General features: G+C 37.8%; 1 protein-coding gene across 9 annotated transcripts in view; it reads left to right on the forward strand.

Moving 5' to 3' along the window:
* Positions 1-12,792, forward strand: part of LOC105479570 (melanocyte inducing transcription factor) — a 224,152-nt gene that overhangs the window by 186,048 nt on the left and 25,312 nt on the right. For 7 of the 9 annotated variants that reach the window (XM_071092073.1, XM_071092075.1, XM_071092074.1 and 4 more), the window contains exons 3-5: positions 5,998-6,225; positions 7,272-7,355; positions 9,550-9,645. In XM_071092073.1, coding sequence (XP_070948174.1) covers positions 5,998-6,225; positions 7,272-7,355; positions 9,550-9,645 — 408 coding nt within the window. Of the gene's footprint in view, positions 1-1,243; positions 4,945-5,997; positions 6,226-7,271; positions 7,356-9,549; positions 9,646-12,792 lie in introns of those variants that run through there. The other 2 variants (XM_024792198.2, XM_024792199.2) reach the window with 2 other exon arrangements.

Raw genomic sequence — 12,792 nt, forward strand, 5'->3', positions numbered from 1 at the left:
TGGTTTCTAACCCTGGCAAGTTGTTTAGTTTTCCTCTCAGTTTCTGTTCCTGTAGCTTTAAAAGGGGGGGGGGGGTAATTAAGATGCTCGTCCAGTTAAGACAGTAGTTGGAAAAGCAACTGTAAAATTATGTATACCTATACTATTTCTTTTTATTAAAATCACCCCATTCTTTCCTTCAAATCTGCTAAAACATCTATTGAGTAGGAAAGCTCAATTCTAGTTTGGTGAAACTTTCCTAGAGAGCAGGGGTCAGCATTTTCCATAAAAAGCCACAGCGTAGATATTTTAGGCCTTGGGGGTCCCACAGACTCTGTTGCTACTCTTCACATCTGCTATTGCAGCAAGGACGCTGCCCTGGACAACATGTAAACTAACAGGTGTGGCTGTGTTCCGATAAAACTTTATTTATTCAAATTGAAATCTGAATTTTATATATTTTTCATGTGTCATGAAATATTCTTCTTTTCATTTTTTTCAACTATTTAAAAATGTAAAATCCATTCTTACTTTATAGACCATACAGGCAGCAGACCGAGTTAGGCTGAGGGGTAGACAGACTCCTGTTGTAGAGAAAAAAGCACTGGGTTTGTCAACCATAGCCATTTCGAGCCTTTCTTTATTTAAGACTCTTTTGCTTTGCATCTGCATCTGATTTTGATTCTTCTCCTTTAGGTCAGGATTCGTACCCTTGTTGTTTTTACTTCTTGTTAAGGACACCTTTGTACAGATTGTACAGTAAACAAGATTATATGTCCAAGGACATGTGTTCTGGGCTTTTGTTTTCTTTTGTGGTAATGTAATTGTGGGACTGAAAAGAACCTCGCCACTTAATCAGATGTGACCCTATGCAAGACTATCCTAGTTATTTAAGAAAGCTTTCTCTGTTTTACCAGTTTTTTCAGGAAATATGATCACATAACTGACTTTCTCTATGGATTGCCATTTTAAAAACAGTATGAAAAGAATAGTAGTGTGGTGGTAGATAACAATTGATTAAAGGTTAATCCCTTTAGTTTTCTTTAAACTGATTGAGCAAAAGAACACATTATCTCTCTAAACATAAGTGATAAATCTGAACATTGTGTTGAAGTGTTTAAAAAAATATTTATAAAGCCATTCGAGGCGTAAACCTGGGAGGTGGAGCTTGCAGTGAGCTGAGATCCGGCCACTGCACTCCAGCCTGGGTGACAGAGTGAGACTCCATCTCAAAAAAAAAAAAAAAAAAAAAAAGCCGTTTGAGTGTAGAAGCATGTCCTAGCTACTCAGGAGGCTGAGGTGGGAAGATACCATGAGCCCAGGAGTTCAAGGCTGTAGTGTGCCATGATTGCACCTGTGAATAGCCACTGCACTCCAGCCTGGGCAACATAGCAAAACCCTATCTCTAAAAATATAATAAATAAATAAGCAAACTAAAAGGATTAAGAGAATCTACACTCACTTTTACTCAAATTCTGGTTTACAAATAGTAGAGAGAGTAGAAGAGCAGTGGATATCTAGATAGGGGTATTTCTTCCCCAGTAAATTCTGTTGTCAGCCAAGATGGTAGTATCTACAGCCACCATCTTAAACTGACATGTGATGTGCTCCAGGATCTCTTTAGAATGAAACTGATGGAAAATAACCTGTCAGTGTTACCCAGGAAGTGGTAAAGCTGAAGTGTGACAGTTAGGAGGTGATCCATTCCGATTCTCTTGCTATCAATTTAAGATCTGAATGAAGAAAGGAAACGGGTGAAATGATAGGAGCGCTAACAATGAATAAAAGTTGCAAAGCCTTTGGGTGTTTGCCCTTTAACTCAGATAGCTAGCATAATTTATATGAAATATAAGTTATATCAATAAATAATATTTTATGGTAAAGTATTCTAGCTTTATTTTACCGTCTGTACTTCAGATGTTCGGCAGTACTCAACTTTTGCTATCTGAATTCCTTAATGTGGTTAGTCATCTGGAAGGTCAAAAACCTGCAAACGTTATCAGGAAATCATAAAGATGTTTCTATCCTCTTTAATGCTACATGTATGTTCTTATTTGCATACTTGTTTGATTGGCTATTTAAAAATTAATGAAAGCAAAGTTATTAACTAAAAAGCTATGAATAAGGATGGCTGAAGACAGAAAATAATTTTCCATATAAGGAGCCATTTATATGGCTCTTTAAATTGGCAAAGGACTATAGAGCCTCATAATAATGCTATGAGGGAGTTCGGGCAGGGTTAGTATCTTTCTCCAGCATCTTCTCGGGGAGGGAAGTGGACATATAGAGGCTATGTCACACACTACCTGTCCACAGTGGGGAGTGACACTGCTGGTGCAGTGATGATGCTGGAATTCCAACCACATTCTAGATCAGGGGTTCTCCAAGTGTGATCAGAAGGCCCTGGTTGTATCTAAGACCCTTGCAGGGGTTCTGCCAGATCTGGACTATTTCAGAATAACACTAAGGTATTGTTTTCCTTTTTCACTCTGATTTCACCAGTATATAGTAGAGTTTTCCAAAGGCTACATGTCGTGTTGAGATGTCATTGTTCTGACATCCTGTGAGATATGTACTAATGCATAATCGTGTGTTTTCAAAATTTCTCAATTTTAATTTCTAATATGCTAAATATTGATAGACATAATCTATGTAAATAAAGTAAATTTAAAGAGTGTAAAAGGATCCTAAGAAAAAAATGTTTGAGAATTGCTGTTTTAGATATTGTGCTAAAGCCGTTAGAAACATGATCTCATTTAACGCAGAAAACACACATATGAGGCAAACTCTCCTGTCACTCCCATTCAATATGCTAGGAGATGAGGACCTGGAGAAGTCAATGATTTGCAGAAGGTACAGGAGTAGTAAGTTGCAAAGATAGAATTTGAACCCAGGTTTCAAGTGAAGAACTCTGCTGACTGTGTTGTCAGGCACATTGTCAAAGAAGCACCAGGAAAAGGCTGGATTCGGACACTAACTTCTCATAACCTAGGCTGTCTCCAAGGGAATGTAAATATGAAGATCATCCTTATAGACAGTGTAAAATAGAGATTATTTTCTAGTGGTTTGTGGGCTGAGGCTTGTATTCTGTGAAACACAAAACAGTTGAGCATCAGATTTTTAAACCTGGAGAATTTTACTAAAAAAAGTAGTTTGGATTGCCAGCCACCCTTGAAAAATTTGGAGATTGAGCTAGGCTGGACTCGTATTCCCACATGTCCACAATCAGCTGCAGCTTTTGTCTGCTGTTCCTGCTAGGAACAATGTGTCCTCTGGTTTGCCACAGACCTCACCACTCCTTATTACCTTCCTCATAGCTCCTGTTCCTCATTTATGTTGCCTGTTTGAGGTGTTTGGGTTGGAAACAACTGGAGATGTTCTGTCGACTGCATAGTGTTTATAGGCCATCTGCTTTCAACCTAAAAATAAAAAGTTATTAACAGTAAAAGAGCCAAATATATGCCATTCTGCTTACCCAAACCTGGATGTAATAAAGACCTCACTGACAGTGCCACCTGGAAAGCAAATTGCTTCTTTCTTTACCAAAGCATAATATTCGGATTCATTAAAGAATTAGGATCTGCCAGTAAATTAACATTTATTTTTAAACGTGAATCTCTTTTCAAGTGTAATAGTGAAATAAGCACATTCCACTCATTGCCCTCATTTTATGTTTATTTTAGTAATGTCTATTGTCCTCATCATTATCGTGTCTGGACCCTTTATTAAAGCAAAGTCTCTGTGAACCTCTGTGTACATGCTAAATCAGTCATTTGAAACAATTTGAGATTGGCAACCTGATGGACTGCATTATCCTGGGCATGTAGACAACATTATTGAATTTCAAATTTTTATGCTTAACATTTGTCAACAGTAGATATTAAGCATTTATCACAATTTATAGGTATATATTTGCTTGCCTCTTTTCTTTTTTTGCCTCACCCCAGAATATAAGTTTCATAAAGCTGGAAATTATATCTGTTTGTTCACGATGTATATTCTATGCTTTGTACAGTGTTTAGCACATAACAGTTAATAATGAATGAATAAAGGAATAAATATGTAAATGTATCGGTTGTGTATATGATAACTCATTATTCTGTAGTCTTAAGAATAATATTTTAAAATTCTTGGCAAAAAGGCTCATGCTTTTTCATTTGAGAGTTAAATAGGGGAGATACTTAGTTCTTATTATCCGCATAAATATACATCCACTTCTGTGTGTGCCATGTTCTATTTAGGATAGTTCCCGGTCTTCCTGATGTGAGGTCAATAGGCAGGTTACAAATCTACGTAGCTAAGAATAAGGTGCATATTAAAACCAGGATGCAAGAAGAGGCTGTTGAACTTGAACATTCAGCCCAGAGTCTCTTCTCTTCTATACTAAAAGATAGTCATCCTGCAGTCGGAAGTGGCAGTTATTCGGCCCTTGGAAAAGTCTCATGTAATAGTAGCTTTTAGATGATGTCTCCTCCAAAGGGGCATCCTGCTCTTAACCTATTGCTGAAAGAGAAATACCATTGTCTATTAATACTACTGGAACTAAAGATGAATAGTGAATTGGACTTGATCTGACAGTGAGTTTGACTTTGATAGCTCGTCACTTAAAAAGGTTCTTTTATATTTATGAAAAAAAGCATGACGTCAAGCCAGGGGGAAAAATTGATATCAACATTTAAGAGCATACTCGTAGGGCTTCCAAAAAAAAAAAAAAGGCCCTTGTGTGAACTTTTTTTTTTTACATGCATAACTAATTAGCTTAGGTTATTATAAGCAGGGCTTCTGTGATAAAGTTTCCGGTGGTGTCTCGGGATACCTTGTTTATAGTGCCTTCTCTATGCCAGCCCGTCTTCAAACTGGAATTACAGAAAGTAGAGGGAGGGATAGTCTACCACCATCTCTCATTGGATTGGGGCCACCTAAAGCGTTGTTATGCTGGAAATGCTAGAATATAATCACTATCAGGTGAGCTTTATTCTGACTCATATTCAGTCTTTGAAATATAATGTAATAAATTGATTTAATACAGTTTTTTTGTAATAAACATACTATTTTCAATAAGTACAAATCTACTCTTTTAATGCTGTTTATTGTTTGATGCCATAAGAAGTAATCCAATGTAGTTTTGAACAAAGTAAATATTAGTAGGATTCTTTTTTTTTTTTTTTTTTTTTTTGCCTAGTGTGTGGCTAAACTGTCTTCATCAGCTCCTGTTCATTGCTCATAAGATTAAATTGTCTTTATGAGGAAAAAAGTGACTTAAAATTGAATAATGTTGTTTTTGGGGGAAAAGTATTTCTTATTCTAAATTACTGTCTGTAGGAAAGCAGAAAAAACATCCTCTTGACTTGTTAATAGTCATGTCTTTTAAAACACATACGTGTAAGTGTTATGCATTTGAAAGAAACTACTTAATGTAGAATTGCTTTTTATGTTGAGTTTTTTCTTAATTAAAATGTTGAATAATCATGTCCAAATGGAAGTGGGAGAATTAATCCACAACTGGTTGATTTAATCACTGGAAGATTTCTATTTATTTTCTACAGCCATTTTACACAGTTGGTTCTTAAGGAGGGGTGTGTGTGTGTGTGTGTGTGTGTGTGTTTTAAAAAGAAAGCTGTTCTGTTTTCCAAGGAAAGTGAAACAAACTGAGTTATGCCCCTTCTTCTACATTTTAATTTTGTTCTTAATAAACCTTTTCATGTGTGTTGGGGAAGTTTTTGCCCTAAGATAATTTCAAACTTTTAATTATCAGATATGAGAAGAAGATTTGAAAGAGATGTATAGTTAATTAGCAGGGAAACAAAATAGGGCAAAGTATTACCCCAAATCCTACGAGTTAGACTTTAAACTTCAGTAATATCAAAATCCGTTAGCACAGTGCCTGGTACATAACAAAGGCTTAATAATTTATTCTGTTGGTGGACTGGTCAGTTTCACGTTTGTGCCTGAAAGAAGAGCCATCTGAAACTCACAAATAACAGCGCTGTCTTCTTTTCCCTCCATGGCTATGTTCAGGTGCAGACCCACCTCGAAAACCCCACCAAGTACCACATACAGCAAGCCCAACGGCAGCAGGTAAAGCAGTACCTTTCTACCACTTTAGCAAATAAACATGCCAACCAAGTCCTGAGCTTGCCATGTCCAAACCAGCCTGGCGATCATGTCATGCCACCGGTGCCGGGGAGCAGCGCACCCAACAGCCCCATGGCTATGCTTACGCTTAACTCCAACTGTGAAAAAGAGGTAATTCATGTCTTCTCTCCTCTCCTGTTTTCTTATGCTAAATAACTTGTCTGTTGAATATGATTCCCACACTTAACTGTGGACTCTAGTTTGTCCTTGTGGTCACATTTACCAGCCTTTGTCCCTGATTCACCATCATGGCTGTGGCATTCCAGCCTCTTGTCCCCGTCACTGGGTTATTGGGTGTACGGCACATGACGGGAGACCTGGCCCTCTCCAAGTGAAATGTGGAGGCAAGGACACTTTTGCCACTTGCTTCTTCTTCCTTAGCTGAGTGCTTTCTTCTCTTCCATGCCTTTCAGTTTATGAAGCAGTGAAAATGGAGAGGAGAAGGGGAGGTGGAAAAGGAAAAGCAAAAATAGAAGAGGTGTGGGACAGGCGGTTTAGAAGTTCCGCTTGTTGTGAATGTCTGGAATATTATTTTTATTTCTCCCTGAGTTGGGGGGAAAAAGCATGGAATGTGCATGGATGGGTTTGAATCATATAGCACATGAGACTTTAACGGAAACGCAAAGGTTTAATTGCTGGATACATTCTGTTTCAATAATAAAATTGCTGCTGCCCGTTAAATCTCCTTTGGTAAAGGCTGGATTGGAGACAAGACTCAAACTACCTTCAAGCTAATTGGTGCATCAAAATTTGGAGCATATTAATACCTGAGAGTTGTGATTTAATGCTCATTATTTCCGAATTATGAGATGATGAGCTTCATCTCAGTGGGATTTACTGTACTAGGTACTATGAAGTGTTTATGCAAATTCAGAGGCAACTTTTCTAAAGTTGGATTGATTTTAATTTCTAGAGGGACTAAAATCTTTGCCCCTTTGCCCAAACCAACTGCTTTATTTTTCTGTACCCAAATTTGTCATCTAGCAAGATGATTTGACACAAGTTCTTCCTTCATTATTTCATCTCTTGGTCAGATTCCACTTTGTTTGAAAGCTTAGTTCATCTTGTTGCTGTGCCATCAGCTTTGTGTGAACAGGTCATTTAAAAAGTCATTTGCAAATCCAAGTTATAGGCTGTTTTTGCTTGTGTTTTTGCAGGGATTTTATAAGTTTGAAGAGCAAAACAGGGCAGAGAGCGAGTGCCCAGGCATGAACACACATTCACGAGCGTCCTGTATGCAGGTACTGAATGACTTGGCAGCCTGAGGATGTAACACTTTGTAATTAGAATCTATATTTGTGGTGGATCACACCTTCCTGAAAACCTAAGGATTTTTTTCCCCCATTGATTTTTTTTTTTTTTATAGAGAAAGCTGTGAACAGTGCCTTTTTCTTCATAGTATCTCATGATTAAATAATGACAAGGAAGAATAAACTAAAATATGGTTTTCCCCTAAGTTGCTCCAAAGATTAAAAACTTCTTGAAGTACATAAATTTTAATAAATAAGATACAAAATATGTAATTTAACATAATCAATGTATGTTATACAAATTTGTAGGTTAGCAATTTTTGTATTAGTAAAACCAAAATGTGTGCGTATAATCTAGATATTGTTTCCTAAATGGAATCTCGAGCATATATTTTGAAATTATATTAATTTAATAATATGTAATGGATGCTTTCCCAAGTAACTAAAGTTTCTTCTATTACATCCTATTTAATGGATATATAAATTATGCTATATCTATTTATATATCTATGCATGTATATAGATATAGGAGAGAATAATAAGCAACAAAATTTTTTGCCTTTCTATATTTCCTGTCATCAACTTGCATTACTTTTGTCATGAGAGAAAAAAATTATTTTAAAAATGCTATTACATCAAACCCACTAATTTTATTTTTCTAAGAACAAAATTAAAAATGGCAAGGAAACTTTGTTCATAAGTTTCCTAACCTATTTGCATATTTACCAACTCAATTAGAAAATCATCTCTTAAAGACAAACAAAACAAATAAAAGTGGTGTCAATAGAAATAGAATCTAACAAACACTGGATAGTAGTTATTCAAAACTGGCCAATTATTTTTTTTCTTAGGGGTCACTTAACAAGACTCCTTTTTTGAGTGTTTACTATATTCCTGGTACTTTGAACACTCCGTACAGTTTGTCCTGAAATCATACAAGAATCCATAAGACAGTAAATATTATTAACCCCCATTTTAGAGATTGAGAAACTGAGGCTTTAAAAGATCGGAGGCGGCTGAGGGAGGAGAATGGCGTGAACCCGGGAGTCGGAGCTTGCAGTGAGCTGAGATCCGGCCACTGCACTCCAGCCTGGGCGACAGAGCGAGACGCCGTCTCAAAAAAAAAAAAAAAAAAAAAAAAAGATCGGAGGCTTTGCCCCAATCTAGAAAGTAGGAGAACTGGGATTCCAACTCAAACCCATGAATGTTGGAGTCTCTCCTCTTTAATGGAAGTGGCAAAAGAGATGGAAGAGCATCCCTGTTAGTTCTGTGATTTCATTGTGTAACTATGAAGTACTGTTAAGACCCAAGCACAGACATACCAACTAGCTCAAATACGTAAGGTGTTTATGAAGAAATGTTTTCACAGACTTGTCTTTGCAACTGCTGCAATGCACATGTAATCACTGTTGTTTATTATCATAACTGATGTTTTGGTACTTCAGAAATAAAATTGATCTAGTAGGAATGTCAGCTCCATGACTGTAATGATAACCTCGGCCTGGTGTACTCCTTGGGGAGTACCAAGCACACTGGCAGCTGTACAAGGAGAAACTTATTTTACAAGTCACTGTAAGATGGGTGCAGGGATAGCCAGTGGCCTGCGAGACACAATGTCCACGCTTCCCTGTGGAACCAAAGGGCAGAATTACCATCTGTGTTTTCCTTCTGCAAGAAAAGGGTATGGGCCATCGTCTTTGGGGGGAAAAAGGAAGTAGAATGACAGCTGTCATTCAAGATGAAGTGCTCTGGTACATCTTTCCTATTTAGGACAGGCAGTTTAGCATAGTTGTGAAAGCATGGGTTAAATCGTGGCTCCAGTCTTTCTTCAGTGTGTGACTTTGGGTGAGCTGCTTCTCATTTATTTCACCTGGAAAATTGCTGTAATATGCCATGATAGGGTTTTCGTTAGGGCAAAAACTTAGCCTATGAAAATCCTTGAACCCAGTGCTTGGCAACTCATAATCACTCATTAAATGCTGGCTACAAGTATTATTCTCATCACCCATTAGTGTTAATGGTCTTCAATACTATTTTATTTTAGTGGAAAGAGGACAGTTACTTCTTAGAATCTAACTAAAGACCATTATTGCTTTGGGTAAAGAAAGACCATGAGTCTCTTTTTAGGTTATGTTGCATAGTTTTATTTATTTTTGTCTCTCTTCCGTTGCCCTTTTTCCTACAGATGGATGATGTAATCGATGACATCATTAGCCTAGAATCAAGTTATAATGAGGAAATCTTGGGCTTGATGGATCCTGCTTTGCAAATGGCGAATACGGTATTGGTAACCTTTTTTGAAGTAGAAAATCTTGAGGTGTTTCCAGGGTTCTCTTCTTTTTTCTTAAACTTTTATTGTATCTTTGTAACTGGTTCACTGATGAAATGTATTAATAGTAAAATGGAGAATTATCTCAGGATCACAAATAAGTGACTTTGACATCAGAAATTAAGAAGTTTTTATGAGTTTGTGAATAAGCCCATGATAAAACTCTACATTCCCTGGAGTCCAAGAGCAGTTTTGATAGGACATTATCCCTTCCAATTCCCTTGACATCTAATGCCCAACCCAGTACACTGCAGCCAAGCGAACCATTATGAACTGCACTATTCATGATGGTGCTCTAGTCAGCCTGAAAAAGGTTGTGCAGTTTTTCAAGAAGGTTTTTTCATATTCTTAGGTGATAGAGGGACATTGGGGTTACCCTTATCCAACAGCAAAATTTATTCCAACTTCAGTTCATAAACAATGGTCCTGTTTGCTATTATATGTTACTTGTTTTTCTCTGTAATTTAGAGACTTGCCTATATTGTTTATTTTCCTTCATTCCTTACATTTTAGCCTTATGTTACTGTTTCACCAAAGTCTTATTGCAGATCTTATTTAGTCCTTGCAATTATTCTGTGAGTCAAGTTCGGATGGTATCATTGCCCTCAGTTTTAAACTGTAACTAGGTTAGATGGTCTTATGCAAGATTACATAGCTTGGGTGTATCAGAGCCAGGCCTGCTTGGCAGGTCTTTGAATGCCTTCTCCAATCCTTTTCTGTTTTCTCTGAGAGCAATGCTATGAGACTATCATATTCTTAATAACTAGTGTTTTAAAGACCAATATTTATTGAGGGGAAAGGGAAAAGGGGAGTTGTTCAAAGAGTATGGAGTTTCAGATTTGCAAGATGAAAAATTCTGGAGATCTATTTGACAACAATGTGAACATACATAACACTATTGAACCATATACTTAAAACTGGTTAAGATGGCAACTTTTGGCCGGGCGCGGTGGCTCACGCCTGTAATCCCAGCACTTTGGGAGGCCGAGGCTGGCGGATCACAAGGTCAGGAGATCGAGACCATGGTGAAACCCCGTCTCTACTAAAAATAGAAAAAATTAGCCGGGCGCAGTGGCGGGCGCCTGTAGTCCCAGCTACTCGGGAGGCTGAGGCAGGAGAATGGCGTGAACCCGGGAGGCGGAGCTTGCAGTGAGCCGAGATTGCGCCACTGCACTCCAGCTTGGGCGACAGAGTGAGACTCCGTCTCAAAAAAAAAAAAAAAAAAAAAAAGGATGGCAACTTTTATCGTATGTGTTTTTTACCACGATGAAAGTTTTTAAAGATACGACTAACTTCCAATAGTAAATTCCCTTGGCCAGGGGACAAAATAGCACTTACTTAGTTACACCAGAATCCTCAGAAAATTGAGTCTTATAATAGCACTTTTCTTTTTTTTTTTTTTAAATCCATCTCGGTCCAGTTCTTCAAGTTCACTGCCTTGAACTCATGTGGGGTGAGGACTTCCCTTGAAACCTCAAACTTCTTCTGTGATATTTGGAGTTTGTCTACTTTCCACCCATTTAAACCCACACCCTGATTTTGGAAGAACCAGGTGTTCTGCCATTTTGATAAAAGTTTTCTTGCCAAACTATCCCAACCTCTTGGAATCCTTGGTTGGCTTTTGTGGAACCTTTCTGCTTACAAGTTGGTGCATCCCATGAGGCCAACTACACTTGTCTAGCAGTCAGAATCTTAGGACGAACATGCACAAAACACTTGGGGAAGCATGCCCTGGGGAATTTATAAATATACCCAAAGACATATATTTACATTACATTGCTCTAGCAGCATTAATTAGCAATGGCCCAGTCATTTCAAAAGAACTTTGCCATGAGAGTGGTCATTTTGCTAGTGGTGTCAAATGGGTCCCTGGGCACACTCAAGTGGGCTGTTAGAATTGATATGATTCTGTAAAATGATTGACTTTTTTTGTAATGGCAAAGACCTTTGATGTCATTTGGTCTAACCTAGTACTCAATCCATTTGCTTTCTGTGGTTTGTTTGTTTGTTTGTTTATACAGGATTTCATTTTGTTGCCTAGGCTGATCTTGAGCTCCTGGGCTCAAGTGATCTTCCTCCCTCAAGTAGCTGGGATTATAGGCGTGCACCACTATGCCTGGCCTGACCTTCTCTTGCATCTCCTTCATATTCTCCACAAAAAAATCAAGGCATCCAGCTTCTTGAAAGCCTCCAAAAAAGGATCTGTACTAGCTCACTAGGGAAATAGCAAAGCACAATGGTTAGGATTTAGAGATTTCTGACCAGATCTGGGGTCAAATCCTGAATCTGCCATTTCCTCTGTGACCTTGCATGTTATTTAGCTTCCTGAAACCCTATGTTTCCCCATCTGTAAAATGGGGCTGTTAAATATACCTATATCATGTGGTTAACACACTTGATAAAGTATCTACAGTATTTAGCGTTGGAAACACAAGTTGTATTCTAAATTATTAAATATAACTTATTAATTATAATATCAAATAATATTGATAGTATTTGTGTATTCAGCTGATCTTCATTGAGCCCCTATAATGTATCCAGCTCTATGTTAGCTATCTGTGAGACATATTTATCTCAGAATATCCCTCACAGTAAATAACGCTGTAAATTGCAGCATGGGTCCTAGTTTGCTTCATGGAGAACTTTTTCACATACCAACCCTTCTGAAGACAGTTGTTATGACCCCATATATGCTTCTGTCCTTTAGAATGAATACCTGGCTGGGCCCATGGCTCACGCCTATAATCCTAGCACTTTGGGAGGCCGAAGCAAGAGGATCACTTGAGACCAGGAGTTGGAGATCAGCCTGGGCAACATAGAGAGAACCTGTCTCTATAAAAAATATAAAAAATTAGCTGGGTGGGGTAGTAGTACATACCTGTAGTCCTAGCTACTCAGGAGGCTGAGATGGGAGGATCACTTGAGCCCAAGAGTTCAAGGATGCAATGAATCATGATCATGCCACTGTCCTTTAGCCTGGGCAACACATTTAAAAATAAAAAAATAGAATGAATCCTCATACCTCTTCATTCCATCTACATTAGCGTTGAGGCCTTGTTCCTTCATTATATGGTTGCTCCTAAACTACATTAAAGATTA

This window comes from Macaca nemestrina, chromosome 2 (genome assembly GCF_043159975.1).
Source record: "Macaca nemestrina isolate mMacNem1 chromosome 2, mMacNem.hap1, whole genome shotgun sequence".
NCBI lineage: Eukaryota > Metazoa > Chordata > Mammalia > Primates > Cercopithecidae > Macaca > Macaca nemestrina.